Genomic DNA, 26,998 nt, shown 5'->3' with positions numbered 1-26,998 from the left:
ACAACAAATATCTTCTATCTCCTTACAAATTTGCTCTTTCAATTTTCACTCCCCATTAAGTGGTCTATAATACACCCTTATAAGTGTTACTACACCTTTCCCATTCCTCAATTCCACCCAAATAGCCTCCCTCGACGAGCACTTTAATCTATCCTGCCAGAGCACAGCTGTAATGTTTTCTCTGACAAGCAATGCAACACCTCCCCCTCTTGTCCCTCTGATGCTATCACACTTGAAGCAAAAAAATCCAGGAATAATTAGTTGACAATCGCACCCCTCCTGTAACAATGTTTCACTAATAACTACCACATCATACTTCCAGGTATCAATTCATGTTTTAAGCTCATCCACCTTCATCATAATTCTCCAAGCGTTAAAATAATTGCATTTCAGAAACTTTCCTCTGTTACTCTCTGTTTATCACTAATTGTGCAAACAACTTTACTATTTGCTTTTTCTTCCTTCTCCCCTACATCTGTTCCTACACTCTGGTTCCCCTCCCCCCTTGTATCTAGTTTAAATCCACTGGATCCTCTCTAGCAAACATACCTACAACAATATTTGTCCTCCTCCAGTTCAGATGTAAACCTTCCAGCCAGAACAGATCCTACCTTCACTGGAAAACTGTCCAATTATCTATAAATCTGAATTCCTCCCTCCTGCACCATGTCTTCAGCCACTCAGGAATGTGCAGATTCTTCGCGTTACCCACAACGGGCAGGGATAGAATTCGATACTTACAAAACATGTTTTAATAACAATCATATTAGGGTAGGGGGCAAATATTTTCTTTGGCAATGTCGCGAGGAATTAATGCTGTAGAGCGGAATACCTGTTGGATTCTAAGATTTGTCTCTACTAGCATGTTGTAGATGTACTCCACTCCCATCAGGGCAATTTTATCCTGAAATCCATTTTAATTTTAATATCTGTCTTCGTGGTCTTGAGAGACTTAGGATATCTAACTCTCATTCTGTTGTATATATTGCATATTTCTATCAGTTTCGAGTTATCCCTTGCATACTTTGGATAAACGAATTCCAATTTACCATTCCCTCTCCATAAAAAACATCCAACATTACAGGAAAACAAAATCTTACTCATCCCTTCTGCTCTTCCTAGAGCAAAATGTCTGTAGAACTGCAGTCTGTGCTCCAACTGTGGCCTAACCATTGCTTATATTTTTATCATAATTCGCCAACTATTCTATGCTTTATTTTGATTATGGCAATTGCCCCATATGACTTCTCCTAGCCCACTTCAACCTCCAGTTCCATTTCATCGAATTATGATGCTGCGGAGCTCAAGATCTTTCTATTGAAAAACATTCCATCTTCTGTGAATCTCTGTCTCCTCTAGCACAGCATATTATAGATACAATTAGCCAGCTCGCCTTGGAACCAATGTACCAATGCACAGTCGTGTGAAAAACATTATGGAGGCTTACTACTCTGTCTTTAGCAATATACCACTACCTCCTCAAATACCAAAAGTAGTGACACCCCTTATCCGACACAAAGCAATGCTGGAAATCCCTAATCAGCAGCTGTCTATCTAAATATTCTTTCTCTAGGTGAATTCAAATGTTGTCTGCCCCAATTTCTCCTCTTGCAAACTGTGACAATCTGCAGGAATGGAGCCAGTGCATGCTTGCCCACCAAACCCATTTATGTTAACGTATTAGTAAAACGTGTTTTATATTTTGGAACCATGAAAGGCAATCAATATGGGCTAATTAACGTTGAACACATAAAATGGCACTTCCGCTGACTGACAGAAAGGCCACATTTCATGTCATCAGGAAGGACCAGGCTTGTGTAGATTGGGACATGCAGGTATCTGGAAAAGGTGTACTACTTAAGTGGTAGGCCTTCAAAGGTGAAATTTTGAGAGTTAAAAACCTGTACGTTCCGTTCAAATTAAAAGGTAAATATAAAAGGTTTAGGGAAAAGATCAACTGTGAAGATGCTAGAAATATAAGCAGCAAACACAAAATGCTGGAGAAACTTATCCGGCCAGGCAGCATCTACGGAAAAAGTAGAGTCGACGTTTTGGGCCGAGACTCTTTGGCAAGGGTCTTAGAAAACTGTGATGTTAAAGTAATACTGAGTCTCTATATAAGAAAAAAAGAGAAAGTGGTGCACAGCAGGAACCGGCTGGTAGGAACAAATTAAGTAGATATAGTGTTAAAGAGAGTGAAGACAACACTTAAGAAAGAAATTAAGAGGACTGAACGAAGTCATTATTTTACCCTGGCTGACAAGGTTAAGGGAGTACTAAGACAATCTGCAGATAAGTTCAGAGCAGATGGATTGCATAGGACAAAATTGGACCTGTAGATTTTCGGAATGGTAACCGATGCGTGGATCCAAAAGAGATGGGGGAGATCTTAAACGGATGCTTGCATCCCTATTTCCTCAGAAGATGGAAACAAAGTCTCAGATGAGATGGAAATCAGCTTCGACTTAATGAAACCGATTGAGATTACAGAAGATAAAGTGTTTGCTGATTTGCGCAGATATCTTGGTTCTGACAAGGTGTTTCCTCGGACCCTCTGTGCGGCAAGTGAATAAGTTGCAAGGTTCTATTAGAGATATTTCAAATATCCTTAGCCGCAGGTGAGGTACCGGAGGATTGGAGGACCACTAATGTTGTTCTGGCATTTATAATAGGCACTAAAAATAATCCTGGAAATTATAGGACAATGAGCCGGATGTCAGTAGTGGGTAAGTTATTCAACGTACTCTACGGGACTGGTTAAATGAGTGTTTGGGTAGTCTTGAACTGATTAGGGAGAGTCGGCAAGTCTTCCAGCGTGGTAAATCCTGTCTAATCAAAGTTATGGAGTTTGTTAACGAAGTAATCAACAGGAATGTCCATGAAGTCAAGGTTGTGGAAGTTGTATACGTTGCCTTTAACAAGACATATGTCAGGGTCACGCATGACAGTTTGGTCATCGACGTTCACTCGCTCACCATTCGAGATGAGGTAGTAAATTCGACCAGTTATTAGCAATGTTGGTGAAGCCAGAGAAAGGAAGTAGGTTGCCTCTCTGATTGGAGATCTATGACGAGTGGAATGATTCAGGAATCAGTGATAGGTCGGTTGTTGTTTGTCATCCATGTTGGTTATCTGGATGACACTGTGGTTAACTTGACCAGCACACTTGCAGATGACACAAAGTTTGGGGCTGTAGTGGACAACGATAACGTTGATCAGAACTCAGAGTGGGATGTGGAAAAGCTAGAAACAATTGTCTGAAAACGGCAGACATCATTTAATAAAGACAAGTGCGAGATGCGACCAGGTAATTCTTACACAGTGAACGGTAGCACACTGTGGAGATCTGTAGAGCAAAACGAATCTGGGAAAACAGTTGCATAATCATTCAACCCTGCGTCACGGGTAGAGGAGACGTAAAGAAATCTTTTTGTACAATGGCCTTCATAATACACAGACTGAATAAATGAGATCGGGTGGTATGTTGATGTTGTATGAAATGTTGGTGAGGTCTAATTTACGGTATTGTGTGCTGTTTTGATCACCGATCTACAGGGAAGATGTAATTAGTTTGAAAGGGTGTGGAAAAATAGAAGATTGTTGACGTGACTAGTGGATGTGAGTCATAAAGAAAGTATGAATAAATTCCGATTCTAGTCTATGAAACGTAGATGATTGAGTGGAGATTTGATAGAGGTATACAAAATTATGAGGTGTATAGACAAGATAAATGCAAACAATCTTCTTCCAGTGAGTTTGGGTAAGACTGGAAGTTATGGGTTGTGGATGAAAGTTGAAATGTGGAAAGTTTAAGAGGAGCATGAGGGGTAACTTCTTCAGTTGGACAGTCGTTTATTTGACCCATCGACTCTGCTTCACCTTGTCGTCATCTGTGATCCATTTTCCTTCTCAGCCCACACTTTCCGCCTTTTTCGTGTACCTCATCGTGCTCTGACTTATCAAAACTCCCTGAGCTACTGCATTAAACGCACTCAATGACTCAGACTGCACTGCCGCCCGTGGCAACGAATGTCACAAATACTCCACTCTCTGCCTCAAGAAATCCCTCCTCCTCTCCGTATTAAAGGGACGCCCCTCCATTCTGAGGTTGAGCCCTCTCTTCTTTGAGTCCTTCACCAGAGGAAGCACCCTCTTCACTTCCACCCTCCCGAGATCTTTCAACATTTCAGTTTCCAATGAGGTCACCCATCATTCTTCTGAATTCAAACAAGTAGATCAAACGCTCCTCATATGACAAAGTTTTCAAACCCAAATATTTTTTGTGAACCTCCTGCGAACCGGCTCCAAAATCAGAACATCCTTTCTTAGATTAGGACCCGAACTACCCACAATACTCTAAGCCCCGACTCGCCAGTGGCGTACGAGGCCTCAACATGGCATCGTGGCTTTCGTACTTCAGTTTTCTCGAAATGAATGCTGACATCGCACTCTCCTAATATATCTAGATCAACCGGTAGTTTATCTACTTCCTAAAAAAATACTTTCCCCTCAACTATTTTAATATTCTCTATAAACGTGGTCACAAAGCCACGACTTCTGTCGTCCAAATCATTTAAATATAAGGAAAAACAAATTGATTACAACACACACCCCTAGGAACATGACTAGTTCACCAGCACCCAACTGGAAAACAGTCACTTTCTTCCTACAGTTTGCCTCCTGCCTATAGGCCAATAGGCTACCCTGCTGGCTTCTTTAATGCAACCGTATGGATAATAACTTGTTAGGAACACTGGCAGTGACCTTCTGTATATCCAGATGCATAACATCTACCGATCCTCATTTGTCTATGCTGCTTCCTATTTCTTCAAGGAATTTTCTGAAGAAAACCGTGCTGAGTACCGTCTATTTAATCATCTGCCTCCCAGAAACCCGTAACCTCATCCTTAACAATGGATTACAAATTCTTCCCAGCTAGTTAGGTCAAACTAACTGGCCTATAAATTCCTTTCTTCCGCCAGTTTCTCTTCTTAAAGATGGGGGTGACATTTACAATTAACCATTCCTCGAAAGCCATGTCAGCATTAAGTGAAGATCATTACCAATTCCTTCTCAATGTATTCAACACCTGTCTCAAAACTCTGCGGTGTATAATATCTGTTCCAGGAGAATAATTTATTTTCAGACCTTTCAGTTTCCCAAAAGTATTTCCATAACAATGGCGATTTCACATACGTCCACTCTCGAACATTTATCGTACTGTTAGTGTCTTCCACAGTGAAGATTGATGCCAGATACCTATTTAGCTCATCCACTATTTTCTTGTCCAGCATTATTACCTCTCCAGCATCAATTGCTAATAGTTCCATATGTACCTTCGCCTCTGCTATACACCTTAGGGACCTGAAGAAAGATTTGCTGTATTCTTTAATATTATTAGATAGCTCAACTTCGTATTCCATCTTTTTATCTGCTGAATGACTTTTTACCTGCCTTTTGATGAGTTCTAAAAGCTTCCCAGTCATCTAACTTCCCACTCATTTTTGTTCCCTTGTCAGCCACGGTTGTGTAATGTTGTCTTTAGAATACTTCCTGCAACTTCGGCATTACTCCCTGAACGTCGACATCCCTGCTACCGTTCATTTCTAATTAATTTTGTCCAGCTCCTCTCTCATACGTCTATAATTCCATTTACTCCACTGCAATACTGAGACATCCGTGTTTATCTGCACATTGTCACACACCCCTCATTGGATCATGCGCCAACATGTTTTTTCGCCAACCTACATTCATATTGAAATCACCCACTCTCGTAACTTTGCCCTTTTGTCATGCACTTTCTATCACCCGTTGCAATTTGTAGACAGCATCCCTACCACTGTTTAGGGAACTGTATCTAATCACATATTTTACCCTTGCAGTTCTTTAGCTCATCCTACAACAATTCAACAAAGGACTTCTTATTCTTTGGCACCGCTCTCTAATAGCTTGCTTGCACTTTTGACGAACAGAGCCACACTAGTCCCACCTTACCCCCTCAGCCTACCTGTCCGTCCTTTCGATACAATGTACAATCTTTGGGCGTTAAGTTACCATCTATAATCTTTCAGCTCCGATTCAGCGATGCCTACGACGAAATACATGCTAACCAGTAACAGTGATACAACATCTGCATTATTCTGTGTACGGCGCAATTTCAAAGATACCACCTTTAATCCCGTATTCACCTTTTTTAAATTTCCTTGCCTTCTTCGTTTTTAAGACTTTCGAAACATAAAACAAGCACATTTGATCGGATATGAAAGCCAAAATAAACCATGCAAATTATAGTCATTTGAACCAAACAAAAATACGCTAGAAGACCAACAACAAGAAGGTTAGGATGCTTCGTGGAGACAGAGACAAAATGTAACTTCTCAAGTCCAATGTTCTTCAGTGGAACCGAGAAGAAAACAACATGTTGCTGAGGTAAGAAGGAATAAAGTTGGTTCGAGATCAGATGTGCATCTTCTGTTGGTTTGTATGTGGAATCTAATGTCGTTGGGAAGACGGGCATGACCGTAACTCTGCAAACCATGGGTATATTCAAATTAGCTTTCGGTCCTAACCGAAACATTACAGTACAGGTCGTCCAGTATTAGAATACGGTGGGCGTGACGTTTTATTTTCTCTCGCTCTCACGCAAGGAAATCAGCTTCACGCATGAAACACTCAGCAATGAAACATTCGTCCTCATTTTCTGAGCAGGAATTGCAAGGTGGAAATATTAATCAGGCATGAGCTCATAACTGGTGCGCTGCGTTCAGTCTACACGCACCAGTAAAACTCACGTTATCTCGCCTCGACATTCTGAGCCTTTATATCATGGCATCCGTAACATAGAAGTCACACATGACGTGAACTTGGACTAGATGAGACACATAAATGATACCACTACAACACTTCTACAGTCTTTAGTTACCATTCATCAGCAGTCTCATTTGTTTCTCCCAAATATCATGTTATCCTCGATAACACAAAATTGAGGAAGATCTGACAATGTTTACGTTTACGAGCTCCCATAATAATCAAGAAGCTTGACATCATTCAGGGTAAACAAGCTTATCTGACTCAATTTCCCTCGTTCCTTCTACTTAGCTATGAACTCATTGTCTCCATCACTGAAACATGACAGTATGCTACCTTGGGCCATTTGCATTGCACATACTCTACATGTTAGAAATATAGAAACATAGTAAACATCCAGCACAATAGAGGCCCATCGGCCCACAGAGCTGTGCCGAACATGTCCCTACCTTAGAATTTCCTAGGCTTTACTCATAGCCATCTATTTTTCTTAGCTCCATGTAGCCATCCAGGAGTCTCTTAAAATACCCTATCGTTTCCGCCTTCACCACCGCCGCCGGCAGCTCATTTCACCCACTCACCACTCTCTTCATTAAAAAAAAAACTTGCCCCTGACATCTCCTCCGTACGTACTTCCAAACACTTTAAAAAATATGCGCTCTTATACTAGCCATTTCAACCCTGGGGCAAAGCCTCTGACTATCCACACGATCAATATCTATCATTAGTTTGGACACCTCTGTCAGGTCACGTCTCATCCACCGTCGCTCCAAGGAGAAAAGGTCGAATTCAATCTATTCTCGTAAGGCATTCTCCCCAATCCAGGCAACAGCCTTGTACACCTTCTCTGCAGTCTTTGTATGGTTTACACGTCCATCTCATCGTGAGTCGACCAAGTGGGATCTGGCCAGGGTCCTACATAGCTGCAACATTACCTCACGGTTATTGAAGACACAGCTATTGACCTCACAGAAAGAAAATTACCACGAGGGAATTGATTCACTGCACACGCAGATTCGCCTTTAAGACCGATGCTGGAATTCACAGAGTGCCATGTCAATATTCATGACATCCACCCAATATTATGTCAATGTATTCAATAAAAATGGAAATCTGATCTAAACCCGAATCTTTGGAAATACATCTCAGGTCAGGTGCATAATGGGTTGCATTTGTTTATTTACCTTTATACGAGACCCCATTTTGCAGCAGATAGTGTGTGGAAAAACAGACAATAAGTAACTTTTAAAGAAGTGTAGCAAAGAAGGCGCTAATTCTGCTTATCGTTATACAGTTATTGTTCAAGTTACGTATTGGGGAGGGAATGTCGACTCAGACCATGAGAGGCCTGCGTCGGGAATTTTGATGCATTACAAGGCGCAGATTGGAAGTCTATGTTGGGGCGCCACTGCTCATACAGACTAGAGCAATGTGTGATTAAGTGTCTTGCTCAAGGGCACAAACAGGCTGCCACAGCTGAGGCTCGAACTAGCAGCCTTGAGATAACTAGACGAACGCATAAACCACTTGGCCACGTGCCGACCACTAAATTTTATTGATTATTGACATTATTTCATATTTTCAGCATCTGATTTTGGGAAACTGTAAGCCCCGATTTCCATATGCGGTCTAGCCGGCTGTACTACAATTTGGAGATAGGAGAACATACATATTTATAGGGGTGTGTGAATCACGAGAATACACACAGCTATTTCCCAAAAGAAAAAAAAAATAACAACAAAAACGAAGAACAGGGTTCACAATAAGAAGTGAACATTCTTCCTATCGACACCAATGGGCTCTTTGACAGGACGTGTATGAGTGATCTGCCGCAGGAAGTGTTTCAGGCAGGTCAATGAATAGCATTCGAAAGTTCTATAGACGGTGTTTATGAAAAGAGTATGCTTATAGGCATCTGGGACCAAATGTAAACAAATGGAATTAACAGTCATTTTTATCAGGGTCGTCCTGGATGAATTGGGACACGAGGACCGCTGCCGTTGACCATTGTTCTTATTGTCGACAGTGGCTTTGGCTCATCAGGTTTGGGTGATATGCAGTATCTGGTACATTTCGCTTTCTGTTTTTACCTCTTTATTACACCTAAGTCTGTGCATAGTAGTGCAGTGAGAATGGCCCCAGGGACATTGTGTTGTACTGCGTGTGAGATGTGGGAATTCTGGGAGACCTCCAGTCTCATGAACAAACAAAACTGCAAAGGCTGTACCGAGCTGCAGCTCCTCAGAACACTTATTAAGGAACTGGAGATTCAGCCCAATTCCCTTTGGCTCATAGGGAAATGTAAGAAAGTGAAATAAACCAGTTACAGGTACGTAATCACCCCTAGGTTTCAGGACGGAGGTATCTTGGTGACTATCAGGAGAAGGTCGGGAAATCCACAGTTGGTGCAGAGTCCGCCTGTAGCCGTTCTTCTCTATAATGAATATATGAATTCAGATACTGTGGAGGTGGATGACCTGCCAGAGGGATACTGCAGGGACTGGTGCTCTGGCACTGTGCCCAGTGTCTGTGGCTCAGAAGAGAATAGAGATGCAAGTAAATGCAGTTGTGATAGGATATTCCATAGCTCGAGGAAAGGAGACATAGAAACATAGAAAATATAGAAAATAGGTGCAGGAGTAGGTCATTCGGTCCTTCGAGCCTGCACCGCCATTTATTATGATCATGGCTGCTCATCCAACTCAGAACCCCGCCCCAGCCTTCCCTCCATATTCCCTAATCCCCGTAACCACAAGGGCCGTATCTAACTCCCTCTTAAATACAGCCAATGAACTGGCCTCAACTGTTTCCTGTGGCAGAGAATTCCACAGATTCACCACTCTCTGTGTGAAGAAGTTTTTCCTAATCTCGGTCCTAAAAGACTTCCCCTTTATCCTCAAACTGTAACCCCTTGTTCTGGACTTCCCCAACATCGGGAACAATCTTCCTGCATCTAGCCTGTCCAATCCCTTTAGGATTTTATACGTTTCAACCAGATCCCCCATCAATCTTCTAAATTCCAACGAGTTCATCCAGTCTTTCCTCATATGAGAGTCCTGCCATCCCAGGAATCAATCTGGTGAACCTTCTTTGTACTTCCTCTATGGCAAGGATGTCTTTCCTCAGATTAGGGGACCAAAACTGCACACAATACTCCAGGTGTGGTCTCACCAAGGCCTTGTACAACTGCAGTAGTACCTCCCTGCTCCTGTACTCGAATCCTCTTGCTATAAGTGCCAGCAAACCATTCGCCTTTTTCACCGCCTGCTGTACCTGCATGCCCTTTTTCAATGACTGGTGTATAATGACACCCAGGTCTCGTTGCACCTCCCCTTTTCCTAATCGGCCACCATTCAGATACTAATCTGTTTTCCTATTTTTGCCACAAAGTGAATAACTTCACATTTATCCACATTAAATTGCATCTGCCATGAATTTGCCCACTACCCAACCTATCCAAGTCACTCTGCATCCTCTTAGCATCCTCCTCACCGCTAACACTGCCACCCAGCTTCGTGTCATCCGCAAACTTGGAGATGCTGCATTTAATTTCCTCATCCAAGTCATTGATATATATTGTAAACAACTGGGGTCCCAGCACTGAACCTTGCGGTACCCCACTAGTCACCGCCTGCCATTCTGAAAAGGTCCCGTTTATTCCCTCTCTTTGCTTCCTGTCTGCTAACCAATTCTCTATCCACATCAATACCTTACCCCCAATACCGTGTGCTTTAAGTTTGCACACTAATCTCCTGTGTGGGACCTTGCCAAAAGCCTTTTGAAAATCCAAATATACCATATCCACTGGTTCTCCCCTATCCACTCTACTAGTTACATCCTCAAAAAATTCTATGAGATTCGTCAGACATGATTTTCCTTTCACAAATCCATGCTGACTTTGTCCGATGATTTCACCACTTTCCAAATGTGCTGTTATCACATCTTTGATAACTGACTCCAGCAGTTTCCCCACCACCGACGTTAGGCTAACGAGTTTATGAGTGCGCGACAGGGACACCCGGATGGTATTTTCAATCTAAGTCTTGGATCAGGGACATTTCCAATCGCGCACATTTCATTCTAAAGAGGGAGAGTGAGCAAACAGAAGTCTTGTTACATATTGGCACCAGGGACTCACAGTAGGAAGGAAAGAAGTGTACATCCGGATGAGAATCTTTGTGGACCTAGTTAGAAAGCCAGAAACAGCACCTCCAGGGTAGTGCCCTCTGGATTATTGACTGTGGGTCGCACGAGCGAGGGTCAGAAGAGAATGATTTGACAGTGCTGAGGAACTGATGCAAACTGTCTACTCAAAACTAATTGCACTGGGACCATCTCCCTGTGATGCCACATTCAGCAAACAATTGAACTGAATTCCTAGATCACTTTGTTCTACCATACTCCTCAGTACCTTCCAGTTTACAGTGTAAGGTTGTCCGAAGGTGGGCGTTGGGAGCGGACCCAAATGCAAGACATAGACACTGAAGTAGTAGGAACTGGAGTGGACTCGGCTTAGGGACGGGACAGGACACAGACTAGGAGCTAGGACAGGAATACATACATGACCAAGGACATCGGCTAGGAAAGCGGGACCAGGACAAGGAACTGGGAACTAGGCGCATGGGCTTGGTCTCCGAGGTAGAGACTGGACAAGGACCCAGAACTTGGGTCTTGTCTCGGGCTCGGTCCCCAGAACTAGTCGAGGATATGACGAAGCTTGGTTTCTTCGAACTTTTCCTGGGCAGGACGAGGTTCTGTTGGGCTGGGCGAGGCAGGAGGACAGGACGAGACACATGTACAGGACCAGAATCGGAAGCCTTGACTTGGTCTTGGGAGAACAAGAAACACGTAGCTTTAGTCTTGGGGGAACAGGAAGACAGAGACGAGGAAATCTGCAGATGCTGGAATTTCAAACAACACACATAAAAGTTGCTGGTGAACGCAGCAGGCCAGGCAGCATCTCTGGGAAAAGGTACAGTCGGCGTTTCGGGCTGAGACCCTTCGTCAGGACTAACTGAAAGAAGAGATAGTAAGAGATTTGAATGTGGGAGGGGTGGGGGAGAGGGAGAGCCGAAATGATAGGAGAAGACAGGAGAGGGAGGGATGGAGCCAAGAGCTGGAAAGTTGATTGGCCAAAGGGATATGAGAAGATCATGGGGCGGGAGGCATAGGGAGAAAGAAAGGGGAGAGGGAAGCACAGAGGATTGGCAAGGAGTATAGTGAAAGCGACAGAGCGTGAAAAAGGAGAGAGAGATCATCTATATATATAATCCCCTCCCCCTCCCACTTTCAAATCTCTTACTATCTCATCTTTCAGTTAGTCCTGACGAAGGTCTCGGCCCGAAACGTCGACTGTACCTCTTCCTAGAGATGCTGCCTAACCTTCTGCGTTCACCAGCACCTTTCATGTGTGCTGCAGGATCACAGACATTTGGTTTTGGGAGAGACAGGAACACAGGGACATGGAACACAGAGCCGGGACACCTCCTTGAGAACAGGACTTGGGACTGGGGCTCTACACAGAGTCAGGACCCCTCCTAGGGAGCAGGACGTAGGGCCAGGATTCGTAAGCAGAGCACATAGAGACCGATCTCCACCAAAGGTAGCGGTTAACGGCCGGACCTACCCAGCTGAGGCGATCGGACAAAGAGACGGTTTCCAACACAAGGTAGCGACAAGCGGCCGGACCTACCTAGCGAAGAAGTGGACACAAAAGAAACAATTCCAAAAAACGATAGACAGTTCCTTATTTAGACACAGCAAGGCTCCGGTCTTGCTCCGTCGGTAGAAATTGACGGCGAAACAGGCAAGGCTTCAGGCAAGGCTACAGAAGGAAGGGGAGGTGAAGGGAACAGTCCAACCTCAGGGTAACGGCAAAGACGGCCTGACTTACCCCACGGAGGCGAGGCCGGGATACTGACGTGACCAACCAGCACCCACACTCTAACCCAGTGCCACTTATATTCCCAGCCCCAAGATCAGCACCAGGTGCGTATGATTAAGCCCAACTGAAACAACCTACAGCCGGAAGACCTGTTGTCTGGAGTCCACGGACCGGTCTGTGAACCGGAGCGCGGACTTCACGGACCTGACCATGACAAACGTTTATCCTAGCTGGTTTTAACGAAGGGAAAATCTCGCACTTGCATGCATTGTGCCATTTACCGACTTCAGCTCATACTTTCAGCTGATGCAGATCTTTCTGCACGCCATGATAACTTTCCTCGTTGTACACTACACCACCAATCTTGGTGACATTTGCAAATTTTTTGAAAGTTAACCATATTATAATAGCCAAAGTAAAAGCAAAAGAAAGGGCATACAAGGAAGCCAGGGCTAGTGGGAAGATAGAGGATTGGGGAGCTTTTAAAAAGTTGCAGAAGGAAACTAAGACGGTCATTCGGAAGGAAAAGGTGAATTACGTAGGGAAGCTGGCGACTAATATCAAAGGCGATACGAAAAGCTTGTTTAAGTATACGAAGTATAAAAGAGAGTGAGGGTAAATATAAGATCAATACAAAATAGCGCTGGAGATATTGTAGTGAGTGATGCAGAGATGGCAGAGGAACTGAATGCGTATTTTGCATGAGACTTCACAGTGGAGGATGTCTGCAGTATACCGGGCATTCAAGAGCATCAAGGAAGTGAAGTTTGTATCGTGAAAACTAAGACCGACAAAGAGCTCAGGAAGCTTAATGGTCTGAGGGTAGATGTAGCTTCTTGACCAGACGGAATGCACCCTTGGGTTCTGAAGGAAGTAGCTTGAGAGACTTCGGAGGCATTAACGATGATCTTTCAAGAATCGATAGATTCTGAGATTGTACGGGATGACTGGAAAATTGCAAATGTTACTCCGCTATTTAAGAAGGGTGGAAGGCAGCAGAAAGAAAACTATAGACCTGGTAGCCTGACATCAGTGTTTGTGAGATTGTTGGAATCGATTGTTAGGGATGAGATTATGAAGTACACCGAGGTACATGACAAAGTATGCGAAAACCAACTTAGTTTCCTGAAAGGAAAATCCTGCCTGACAAACCTACTGCAATTTTATAAGTAAATTCCAAGCAGGGTAGCCAAAGCAGATCCAGTGGAAGTGGTGTTCTTGGATTTTCAGAAGGCCTTTGACGTGGTGCAGCACATGAGGCTGCTTAGCATGATAATAGCCGCTATGGAATTACAGAGAAGTTAGTAGCATGGGTGGAGCACTGGCTGGTCGGCAGAAAACAGAGAGTGGGGAAAAAAAGGGATGCAATTCTGGCTGCCTGCCGGTTACCAATGCAGTTCCACAGGGATCGGTGTTGGGACCACTGCTTTTTACGATGTGTGTCAATGATTTGAACTACGGTATGAAAAGATTTGTGGATAAATGTGCCGATGGTACAACGTTAAGTGGAGGAGCGGGTACTGTTGAGGAAACAGGGAGCCTGCAGAGACATTTAGATAGTATAGGGGAATGGGCAAAGAAGTGAAAAATGAAATACAATGTCGGAATGTGTATATTCATGCACTGTGGTGGAAAAATAAACAGGCAGACTATTATTTAGATGCGGAGATAATTCAAAATACAGAGATACAAAGAGACTTGACAGTCCTTGTGCAAGATACTCTAAAGGTTAACTTCGAGGTTGATTCAGCTGTTAAGAAGGCAAATGCATGTTGGAATTCATTTCAAGACGTATAGAATATAATAGCAGGGTTGTGTTGTTGAGGATCTATAAGATACTCGTGAGAACACACTTGGAGTAGTGTGTGCAGTTTTGGGATCCTTATTTTAGAAAGGATATAGTGACATTGGAGAGGGTTCAGATAAGATTCACCAGAATGATGCTAGAAATGAAAGTGTTACCATATGAGGAATGTCTGGAAGCTGTTGGGCTGTATTCTCTAGAATTCAGGTGAAGGGTGGCGAGGGATCTCATAGAAGCGCTCCGAATGTTAAAAGACCTGATAAGATTAGATATGGTGAAGTTATTTCCCATGGTTGGGGATGCTAGGATAATAGGGCACGACTACAGGATTGAAAGACGTCCTTTTAGAACTGAGATGCGGAGAAATTGCATCTGTCAGAGGGTGGTAAATCTGTGGAATTTCATACCACGACCGGCTGTGGAGGCCAAGTCATTGGGTGTATTCAAGGCAGAGATGGATAGGTTCTTGATTAGCGAGAGCATCAAATAACATTGGGAGACAGCAGGGGAGTCGGCATGACTGTAAGAATTGGTTCAGCCCATGACTGAATGGCTGAAAAAAAAGAGGTGCAAAGGAACTTAGGAGTCCTGTACGGCTTTCCTTTATGTTCTGTGGTGAGAAAGACAAAGGCGCTGTTAGCATTTATTTCAAAAAGATCAGAATATAAAAGCAAGGGCTTGATGTTGAAACGTTGGTGAGGCCATACCTGGAGTGTTGGAAGGATTGAGCCCCTTATCTTAAAAATGATGTGCTGACACTGGAGAGGGTTCAAAGGAGTTTCGCGAAAATAATTCCGGGATTGTATGCCTTGCATTATGAAGATCGCATGATGGGTCTGGGATTTCAGATGAATGACGGCTGAATTCATTGAAACTTCCTGAGTGGTGAAAGGCCTTTTTCGAGTGACTGTGTAGTAGATATTCCCTATGGTTAGGGAGTCCAAGACCAGAGGACACAACCTCAGAATAGAGGTGGTATCTTTTTTAAAAAGAAGAGATTACCAGAGAGTTTCTTTCGCCCGAGAGTGGTGTTCCTGCGGAGTTCTGTGCTACATGCGGCTGTAGAAGCCAAGTCTTCAAATGTAATTTGGGAAGAGTTTGATAAATTCTTGGTTGGTCAGGGCATGATGTGATACGAGGAGAATTCAGGTGTTTGTGGGCTGAGAGGGAAGTTGGATAAAATGGCTAGGAAGATCAAACATGATAAAATGGCGGAGCACACGCAATGAGCAAAAAGGCCTGATTCTGTTCCTAAATGTTATGATTGTATGGGCTTACTAAAGGTACGTGTTTAACTAATGGTAGATTTGTTTTTGCTGAAACAAGCTGCAATTAGAACACGAATTGAGTAATATCGACACAACATTTACATCACCGGCAGGATACTTTCGGTCTGGATTATCTCACAATCGGACATCACAATGTCATCAAACGGGCGGGACCGACGAGTCAAAATTCGGACTTTTATCCGAACAGATAAAACCAACTTCCTGGTAGTCATAAGAATAGGATCGTGCATTCGCACATTCCCGCAGAGAGGTCTCGCTTCCAAAGCAATGCAAGTACACAACTGATCTGTCAGCTTCCCCAAAGCGGGTAATCTCGGAGCTACTGCATTAAATGTACACAATGATTCAGCCTCTACTGCCTCCCGTGGCAACGAATGCCACAGATTCTCCACTTTCTGCCTAAATAAATCCCTCCTCCTCTCCATAGTAAAGGGACGCCCCTCCATTCTGAGGTTGAGTCCCCTGTTCTTAAGAGTACTCCACCATAGGAAACGCCCTCTTCACATCCACCCTCTCGAAATCTTTCAACATTCCAGTTTCTAATGAGGTCACTCTTCAGTCTTCTGAATTCAAACGAGTAGTTCACACGCTCGTCATATAACAAGCTTTTCAAACCCCAGATAATTTTCGTGAACCTCCTGTGAACTGTCTCCAATGTCAGAACATCCTTTCTTAGATAAGGACCCGAACTACCCATAATACTCTAAGCGCGGACTCGCCAGTGGTTTACGAGGCTTCAATACGGCATTATTGCTTTTAATGCCAGTTCTTTCGAAATGAATGCTGACATCACACTCTCGTAATCTGTCTGCATCAAACTGTAGCTTATCTATTTCCTCAAAATTTATAGCCCCTCAACTAGAAACATAGAAACGTAGAAACACAAAAATAGGTGCAGGAGTAGGCTGTTCGGCCCTTCGAGCCTGCACCGCTATTCAGTATGATCATGGCTGATCATCCAACTCAGAACCCTGTACCAGCCTTCCCCCCATACCCTCTGATCCGTTTAGCTACAAGGGCCATATCTAACTCCGTCTTAAATACAGCCAATGAACTGGCCTCAACTGTTTCCTGTGGCAGAGAATTCCACAGATTCATCACTCTCTGTGTGAAGAAGTCTTTCCTAATCTCGGTCCTAAACGGGTTCCCCTTTATCCTCAAACTGTGACCCCTCGTTCTGGACTTCCCCAACATCGGGATCAATCGTCCTGCATCTAGCCTATCCAATCCCTTTAGTATTTTATATGTTTCAATAAGATCCCCCCCTCAATCTTCTAAATTCCAACGAGTTTAAGTCTAGTCGATCCAATCTTTCATCATATGAAAGTCCTGCCATCCCAGGAATCAATCTGGTGATCCTTCTCTCTGGCAAGGATGTCTTTCCTCAGATTAAAGGACCAAAACTGCACACAGTACTCCAGGTGCGGTCTCACCAAGGCCTTGTACAACTGCAGTAGTACCTCCCTGCTCCTGTACTCGAATCCTCTTGCTATGAATGCCGTTTACACTCTTTTCATATCGTCTGTAAATGTGGCCAAAAAAAAACTTCCATCGTCCAAATTATTGAAATATAAGGAAAGTCAAATTGATTCCAACACCGACCCTAGGAACACGACTAGTCATCCGCAGACAACTAGACAACAGTCCCTTTATTCCCACTGTTTGCCTCATGCCAATCGGCCAATACTCTATCCATGCTGGCTTCTTTACTGTAACAGTATGGATCACAACTTGACAGAGTCTTATGTGTGGCACCTGGCAATGACCTTCCGAATATCCAAATGCATAATATCCACCAATCCTCATTTGTCTATGCTGCTTCCTATCTCTTCAAGGCATTTTCTGGGGGGGGGGGGGGGAAACATACAGACTACGGTCTGTTTAATCATGTGCCTCCAGCAATCCCGTAACATCATCCTTAACAATGGATTACAAATTATTCCCAGCCAGTTAGGTCAAACTAAGTGACGTATAAATTCCTTTCTTCTGCCGTTTTACCTCCTAAAAGATGGGGAGTCATTTGCAATTTTTCATCCCTCGGGAGCTTCCCAGGATTAATTGATTTTTGAAAGATCATTATAAATTCCTTCTCAATCTATTCAACACCTCTCTCAGAACTCTGGGGTGTACATTATCTGTTCCAGGAAAATAATTTATCTTCAGACCTTTCGGTTTACCAAATGTAGTTTCATAGTAATGGCAATTTCACATGTTTCTACCCGTTCACAACCTCGAACATTCATCGCACTGTTGGTGTCGTCCATAGTGAAGACTGATGCCAGATATGTACGTAGTTCGTCCGTTACTTCGTTGTCCACCATTATTACCTCTCCACCATCATTTTCTAGTAGTCTGATATGTACTCTCGCGTCTACTGTACACTATATATACCTGAAGAAAAATGTTCTCTCTTCTTTAATACTATTAGCTCGCTCTACTTCGTATTCCATCTATTATCTACTTAAAGACGTTTCATTTAGTTGTCTTTTGGTGGTTTCTAAAAGCTTCCCAGTCATCTAACTTCCCACTCATTTTTGTTCCCTTGTCAGCCACGGTTGTGTAATCCTGCCTTTGCAATCCTTCCTTTTTGGGATGTATATAACCTGCACCTTCGGCATTGCTCCCTGAACGTTTTGTTATTGCTGCTCTGTCGATATCCACACTACTGCTCATTTCAAATTAATTTTGTCGAGCTCCTCACTCATACGTCAATAATTCCATTTACTGCACTGGAATACTGAGAGATCCGTGTTTAGCTTCTCCTGCTCACATTGCAATGCTAATTAAATGATAGTTTGATTCCTGGCCGCGAAGGATCCCTTTATCTTGACCTTAATCTCTCGAATGAATTACAGCTCAATGCAGAGCACACAATCGAGAAAATCCGATACACAGTCGATTGAACTATGAGCTGCTTTAAAATAGAGCTCAACGTGTAGGCACCCTGCCACACACTTTTCATTGGATCAAGTGCGAACATGTTTTTCCCCCAGTCTACATGCGCATTGAAATCATCCACTTTGCCCTTTTGACATGCACTTTCTATCACCTGTTGCAATTTTTACACAGCATCCTTTCTGCATCTAATCCCACTTTACCCTTGCAGTTCTTTAGCTCTTCACACAACAATTCAACAATAGCCTTCCAGTGCTTTGGCACCTCTTTCTAATAGCTTAATTGCACGTTTTACGAACAGTGCCACACCAGTGCCATGTCACCCACTCCGCCTACCCGTCTGTCCTTTCAATACAGTGTACAATCTTTGGGTGTTAAGTTTCCATCTATAATCTTTCAGCCCTGATTCAGTAATGCCTACAGCGTCATACATACTAACCAGTAACAGTGATACAACATTTGCTTTATTCGGTGTATGGAGTAATTTCAAACATACCACCTTTCATCCTGTATTCACTCTTTTTGATTTTCCCTGCCTTTTTCATTTCTAAGATTTTGGGAAATAGATAACAAGGACATTTGATCGGATGCGTCAGCCAAATAAAGCCATGAAAATTACAGTGATTTGAACCAAACAGGTTGCTAGAAGACAAAAAAAAAAAAAGGTTTGGATGTTTTGTGGAGAGAGACAGAGAGAAAACGTAACTTCTCAGGTCCGATGTTCTTCTTAGAACCGAGAAGAAGAAAAAAAAAAAATTGCTCAGATAAAAAGGAATAAATTTGGTCTGAGATCATATGTGCATCTTCTGTTGGTTTGTATGTGGAATATAATGTCGTTTGGAAGACGGCCATGACCGTAAATTTGAAAACCGTGGATATATGCAGATTAGCTTTCGGCCTTGACTGAAAGATTACAGAATAGCTCGTCCAGCATTAGACTACGGAACTGTTCCTTTTTTTTTTTTCTCTCGCTCTCACGCAAGGAAATCAGCTTCGCGCATGAAACATTCTACAATAAAACATTCATCCTCACTTTCAGAGCAGGAATTACAAGGCGGAAATATTAATCAGGCATGAGCTCATAACTTGTGCGCAGCGTTCAGACTGCACGTACCAGTAAAACTCGCCTCGACATTCCTGGCCTTTACATCACGGCATCCATAACACAGAAGTCAAACATGACCTGAACGTAGGCTAGATGAGACACATAAATGATACCGCAACAACACTTCTACAGACATTAATTACCATTCATCAGCAGTCTCATTTGATTATCCCAAACGTCATGTTATCTTCGATAATTCAAAACTGAGGAAGATCTGGCAATGCTTAGCTGTATCAGCTCCCATAATAATCAAGAAGTCTGACATCATTCAGGGCTACATGCTTATCTGAGTTCATTTCCCACATCCCTTCTACCACGCCAGGCACACATTTTCTCCATCACTGAAACATAACAGTATGCTACCTTGGGTCAATTGCATTGCACATGCTCTACATGTTAGAAACACAGAAACAGAGAAAACATGCAGCACAGTACAGGCCCTTCGGTCCACAAAGCTGTGCCGAACATGTCCGTACCTTAGAACTGCCTAGGCTTTACCCATAGCCCTCTATTTTACTAAGCGCCTTGTGGCCATCCAGGACTCTCTTAAAATACTCTATCATTTCCGCCTCCACCATCGCCGCCGGCAGCCCATTCCACACACTCACCACTCTGTACGTAAAAAAAAAAACTTACTCCTGACATCTCCTCTGTACCTACTTCCAAGCACCTTAAAACTATGCCTTCTCGTGCCAGCCATATCAGCCCTGGAGAAGAGCCTCTAACTATCCACGCCATACAATGCCTTTCATTATCTTGTATACGTCTGTCACCTCACCTCTCATCCTCCGTCGCTCCAAGGAGAAAAGCCGAGTTGACTCAACCTATTCTCATAAGGTATGCTGCCCAATCCAGGCAACATCCTTATAAATCTTCTGTGCACCGTTTCTATGGTTTCCACGTCCTTCCTATCGTGAGGCGACCAAGTGGAGTCTGGCGAGAATCCCATATAGCTGCAACATTATCTCACGGTTGTTGAAGACACTCTCACTGACCTCAAAGAAAGAAAATTATCACCAGGGAATTGATTCACTGCACCCGCAGATTCGCTTTTAAGACTGTTGCCACCCTGACATTCACACGGCGTCATGTCAATATTCATGACATCCACCCAATATCACGTCAATGTATTCAATAAAACTGAAAATCTGATCTAAACCCAAATCTCTGGAAATACATCTCAGGCCAGGATGCATAAATAGGTTGCATTTGTTTATTTATTTTTATACGAGACCCCATTTTGCAGCAGAAAGTACGTTGAAAAACAGAAGAAAAGTAATGTATAAAGAAGTATGATCAAAAAAGGTGTGAATTCTACTTCTCGCTGTACAGTTACGGTTCAAGTTAAGCGTTAATTTGAATATTCATTGACATTATTTTATATTTTCAGCCTTTGATTTTGGAAAATTGTAATTCCCGATTCCCCTATGCGGTCTAGCCGGCTGTACTGCAAAATGGAGATAGGAGGACATATATATATATATAGAGGTGTGTGAATCACGAGAATACATACAGCTGTTATCCAAAAGAAAAGCAACAAAAGCTAAGAGCAGGCATTCAAAGTAAGAAGTGGAAAAAATTCGAAGCGACACCAGTGGGACCTTTGACGGCACGTGTATGGGTGACCTGCCGCAGTAAGTGTTTTAGGCAGGTCACTGAATAACATTTCAAAGTTTTTGGACAGTGTTTATGAAAAAAGAGTATCTTCATAGGTATTCGAGAGCAAATGTAAACAAATCGAATTCACTGACATTTTCATCATGGTCGGCCTAGATGAATTGGGACAAGAGGACTGCTGTCATTGGCCATTGTTCTCAGTGTCCAGAGTGGCTTTGGCTTATCAGGATTGGGTGATGCAGAGTATCTGGTACGTTTCGCTTTCTGTTATTAACTCTTTATTACACCTGTGCTTCGGCATAGTAGTGAGTGAGAATGGCTCCCGGGACAATGTTTTGTACTGCGTGTGAGATGCGGGAATATGGGAGACCTCCAGTCTCACGAACAAACAAAGCAACAAATGCTGTATCGATCTACAGCTCCTCAGATCACTTATTAAGGAACTGGAGCTTCAGCTCGATTACCTTTGTCTCATATGGAAAGTAAGGAGGTGATAGAAAGCAGTTGCAGGTGCGTAATCACCTCGAGGTTTTAGGAACGAGGTATCTTGGTGACATTAGGAGAAGGGCGCGAAATGCACAGCCGGTGCAGAGTCCGCCTGCAGCCGTTCCTTCCCATAATGAATATACCGATTCAGATACTTTTTAGGTGGATGACCTGCCAGAGGGATACCGCAGTCACTGGTCCTCTGGCACTGAGCCAGAGTCTGTGGCTCAGAAAGAAGAGCGATGCGTAGAAGTGCAGTTGGAATAGGATATTTCATAGCCTGAGGAAGAGAGACGATTTTCTGTGTGCGCGATAAGGACACCGGAACGTTTGTTGCTTCCCAGTCTCGGGTCAGGGACGTTTCGGATCGAGCACATAGCATTCTAAAGAGGGAGAGTGAACAGGCAGATGTCTTGCTACTAATCGGCTGCAGTGCATTACAGTAGGTAGCTAAGGAGTGTACGACCGGATGAGAAAATTTGTGGAGTTAGTTAGAAACTCAAAAACAGCACCTCCAGGGTAGTGATCTCTGGATTATTGCCCGCGGGTCGCACGAGTCAGGGTAAGAATAGGATGATTTGGAAGGGCTGAGGAACTGATGCAAACTGTCTACTCAAAACTAACTGCCCTGGGACCATCTCCATGTGATACCCATTCAGCAAACTATTGAACTGTATTCTCAGATCACTTTGTTCTACCATACTCCTCAGTGCCTTACTGTTTACTGTGTAAGTTATATCCTGGCTGGTTTTAACGAAGGGAAAAATCTCTCACTTGCCTGTATTGTTCCATTTTCCAATTTCAGTTTATTCTTTCAGCTGATGCGGATATCTCTGCACGCTATGATAACTTTTATCGTTGTACACTATACACCCATCTTGGTGTCATCTGCAAATTTGCTAGAAGTTAACCATATTATCATAGCCAAAGTAAAAGCAAAGGAGATGACATACATGGAAACCAGGGCTAGTGGGAAGGTAGAGGATTGGGGAGCTTTTAAAAAGTTGTAGGAAAAAGCTAAGAGGGTTATTCGGAAAGAAGAGATGAATTATGAGAGGAAGCTGGCGACTGATATCAACGCAGATACTAATAGCTTTTTTTTAAGTATACAAATAGTAAGAGAGAGTTGAAGTAAATATAATAATAATACAAAATGATGCTGGAGATATTGTAATGAGAGGTACAGAGATGGCAGACTAACTGAATGCGTATTTTGCATCAGACTTCACAGTGGAAGACGTGTGAAGGATACTGGACATTAAAGAGTGTCAAGGAATTGAAGTTTGTGCAGTGAAAATTACGACCGAGAAATTACTCAGGAAGCTTAATGGTCTGCGGGTGGATACATCTCCTGGACCTGATGGAATGCACCCTTGGGTTCTGATGGAAGTAGCTGGAGAGAATGTTGAGGCATTAACGATGCTCTTTCAAGAATCGATAGATTCTGGCATTGTACCGGATGACTGGAAAATTGCAAATGTTACTCCGCTATTTAGGAAGAGTGGGAGGCAGCAGAAAGGAAACTATGTACCTGTTAGCCTGACAACAGTGGTTCGGAAGTTGTTGGAATCGATTGTTTGGGATGAGATTATGACCTACCTGGAGGTACATGTCAGGATAGGCCAAAGGCAGCATGGTTTTCTGAAAAAAAAATCCTGCCTGATAAACGTACTGAAATTTTATGAGTAAACTAGAAGCAGAGTAGTCAAATAAGATGCAGTGGACGTGGTGTACTTGGATTTTCAGAAGGCCATTAACAAAGGTGCAGCACATGAGGCTGCTTAGCATGAAAATAGACTATGAAATTACAAGGAAGTTGCTAGCATGGGTAGAGCACTGGCTGGTCGGCAGAAAGCAGAAAGTGTGAATAAAATGATCCTATTCTGGCTGGCTGCCGTTTACCAGTGGATTAGTACAGGGGTCGGTGTTGGGACCACTGCTTTTACAATGTTTGTCAATGTTTTGGACTACGGTGTTAATGAATTTGTGGCTATGTTTGACGATGATACAAATTTAGGTGGAGGAGAGTGTAGTGTTTAGGAAACAGAGAATCTGCAGACACTTAGATAGTTCAGGGGAATGGGCAAAGAAGTGACAAATGAAATATAGTGTTGGACAGTGTACGGTCATGCACTTTGGTGGAAAAAATAAACATGCAGAATATTATTTAGATGGGGAGAGAATTCAAAATGCAGAGATGCAAACAGACGTGGGAGTCCTTGTTCAAGATACCCTAAAGGTTAACCTCCAGGTTGAGTCGGTTGTGAAGAAGGCAAATGCATGTTCGCATTCATTTCTAGTGGTATAGAATATAAGAGCGGATATGTGTTCTTGAGGCTCTATAAGATACTCGTGAGACCATACTTGGAGTATTGTGTCCAGTTTTGGGCTCCTTATTTTAGGAAGGATATACTGACATTGGAGAGGGTTCAGAGCAGATTCAAGAGAATGATTCCAGAATTAAAAGGTTTACCGCATGAGGAACGTCTGGCAGATCTTGGGCTGTATTCCATGGACTTCAGGAGAATGAGGGGGGAACTCAGAGAAACATTACGAATGATAAAAAGCGTGAAAAGATTAAATATGGCAAAGATAGTTCCCATGGTAGGGGATTCTAGGACAAGAGGGCACGACTTCAAGATTGAAGGATGTCCTTTTAGAGCTGAGATGCGGAGAAATCTATGGAAATTGCAGCCACGATCGGCTGTGGAGGCCAAGTCATTGGGTGTATTTAAGGCAGAGATGGATAGGTCTTTGATTAGCAAGAGCATCAAAAGTTATGGGATTAAAGCAGGGGAGTGGGGATGACTGGAAGAACTGGATCAACCCATGATTGAATGGCTGAAAAAAAAGAGGTGCAGAGGAACATAGGAGTCCTTTTACGGGATTCCTTAAAGTTTAAGCAGCAGGTTTAGTCTGTGGTGAGAAAGGTAAAGGCGGTGTTAGCATTTAATTCAAAAGGACTGGAATATAAAAGCAAGGGCGTGATGTTGAAACGTTGTTGAGGCCATACCTGGAGTGTTGGAAGCAGGTTTGAGCACCTTATCTTAAACATGATGTGCTGACACTGGACAGGGTTCAAAGGAGATTCACGAAAACCATTCCAGAATTGAATGCCTTGCATTATAAAGGTGGCATGATGGGTCAGGGAATACGGTCAGAATGACGGCTAAGGTCATTGAAACTTATCGAGTGGTAAAATACCTTAATGGAGTGACTGTGTAGTAGGTAGTCTCAATGGTTAGGGAGTCCAAGACCAGAGGACACAACCTCAGAATAGAGGTGGCATCTTTTAAAAAGGTAATTACCAGAGAGTTTCTTTAGCCCGAGAGTGGTGTACCTGTGGAGTACTTTGCTACAGGCGGCTGTAGAGGCCAAGTTTTCAATTGCATTTTTGGAAGAGTTTGATAAATTCTTGATTGGTGAGGGCATGAAGAGATAGGAGCAGAATGCAGGTGTTTTGAGGCTGAGAGGAAATTTGGATGACATGGCGGGGAAGATCATCCATGATAAAATGACGGAGCACACTCAATGTTCAAAACGGCCTGATTCTGCTCCTAAATGTTATGATTGTGTGGTCGCACTGAAGGTACGTGTTTAGCTAATGGTAGATTATGTGTTTGATGAAAGAAATTGCGATTACAACACGAATTGAGTAATGTCGACACAACAGGGATTTAGTTTCGCATCACCGGCAGGGTACTGTCGGTCCGGATTATTTCACAATCGGACATCACAATGCCATCAAACCGGCGGGACCGACAAGTCACAATTCGGACTTTTACCTGAGCAGATAACACCGACTTCCTTGTTGTCAAAAGGATTGTATGGGAAAATTTCACAGTCCCGCAGAGAGGTCTCGCTTCCAAGGCAATACAGGAGCACATCGGCTCTGTCAGCTTCCCCAAAACGGTTACTCAGCGAGGCAGACCTCGCGTCGCCGCAGCCCAGCTCCTGGCACACGATAGTCGCGAACCGCTCTTGCCAACGAGCAACATACGCAGTTCTCCAGTGTCCATCGTGATGAACCTCCAATCTCCCAGCGCATCGATTGCCCCCATGCACCAGCCTCCACTTCAGGTTTCCTGGAAAATATCATGAAATGAAAAATCACACTTCACTGTTTTCAGATGGCGGTCAACCGGTGCTCAACGAACGGCTACCCCTACGCACCTCCTCCTAAACATTTAAACTCCGCATATAGGCGTGACGATCAATAGATAAAAATCAGGCCTGTTATACATAACGATTGGACTGTTAAATGTGACCAGATTAAGGCAGTGAGCTGGAGATCTTTCGGAGAACCGAAAGCCACACGCTCGTTCCTGGGAATATGGCCGCTTCCAGGAAAACCGGATAGGCTGTTCGTTCGTTTTCAATTTTCTGAGAGTGGCTGGTCAGTGACCTGCTGCACGCAGCCCTGATCAATACAGTAGCAGAACCCAAGTCGCTTGGAGGTGAGGAGACGTTCCCGGAACCGGAGGCCAAATGAGAACGACTCGAAATCAGCCTCAGCACGCAGAGATGGAATAAGCAGTGGGAGCGCGTTGAAACTTCGGGACAATGCCAGTGGGGTAATTTCTCTGCTGAATCGCTGAAGCCAGCTTGCAGCTTTTCGCTCCGCCTGAAGTGAGCAGTCACCTATCAGCCTGATTTTCAGAGACAATGAGACCCAGCCCAACGCGCAATGAAAATAAGCAAGATTACCTGACGGGTCTTGCTGGCACTCCCCGGGACGACCTAAAACAAGAATTATATGATTACAGTTAGTTGTGTGCGGCGTGTGGAGCGGTAACGTTGGGTTGTAGAAGCGGAGGTATACGGGGAGGCGGGACATCAAATTTATGAAACTATCAGCCGGGAGTTTCCAAGCAATAAAGTCAGGCGAATTAGACCGAACTGTAACAGAAAAGTAGTTTCACTTTCGCATCTATTTGTTTTAAGTGACGTTATAGTCACGAGTTAATTCATATTAGGTGGTCTGGTAGTGAAAATTATTTTTTTCAGTCTGCTGACATCTCGACACAACCTCTCATTTTCACACTGGGGGTAACATCCGTTTATTTCTGTCTGAAATCTCTGCATCGTGGACGATTGTTCCGCCTCTACGA

General features: G+C 43.4%; 1 protein-coding gene across 1 annotated transcript in view; it reads right to left on the bottom strand.

Annotated features, from left to right (window-relative positions):
• Nucleotides 1-26,998, bottom strand: part of LOC140202072 (scavenger receptor cysteine-rich type 1 protein M130-like) — an 88,449-nt gene that overhangs the window by 44,950 nt on the left and 16,501 nt on the right. The window contains exons 2-3 of the mRNA XM_072266932.1: nucleotides 26,595-26,627; nucleotides 25,673-25,972 (exon numbers count right to left, since the gene is read on the bottom strand). Of these exons, the coding sequence (XP_072123033.1) occupies nucleotides 25,673-25,972; nucleotides 26,595-26,627 (333 nt within the window). The remainder of the gene's footprint in view (nucleotides 1-25,672; nucleotides 25,973-26,594; nucleotides 26,628-26,998) is intronic.

This window comes from Mobula birostris, chromosome 8, assembly GCF_030028105.1.
Source record: "Mobula birostris isolate sMobBir1 chromosome 8, sMobBir1.hap1, whole genome shotgun sequence".
Classification (NCBI taxonomy): Eukaryota; Metazoa; Chordata; class Chondrichthyes; order Myliobatiformes; family Myliobatidae; genus Mobula; species Mobula birostris.
The sequence above is the reverse complement of the archived record's forward strand: the minus strand, read 5'-3'. Positions and strand labels throughout refer to the sequence as shown.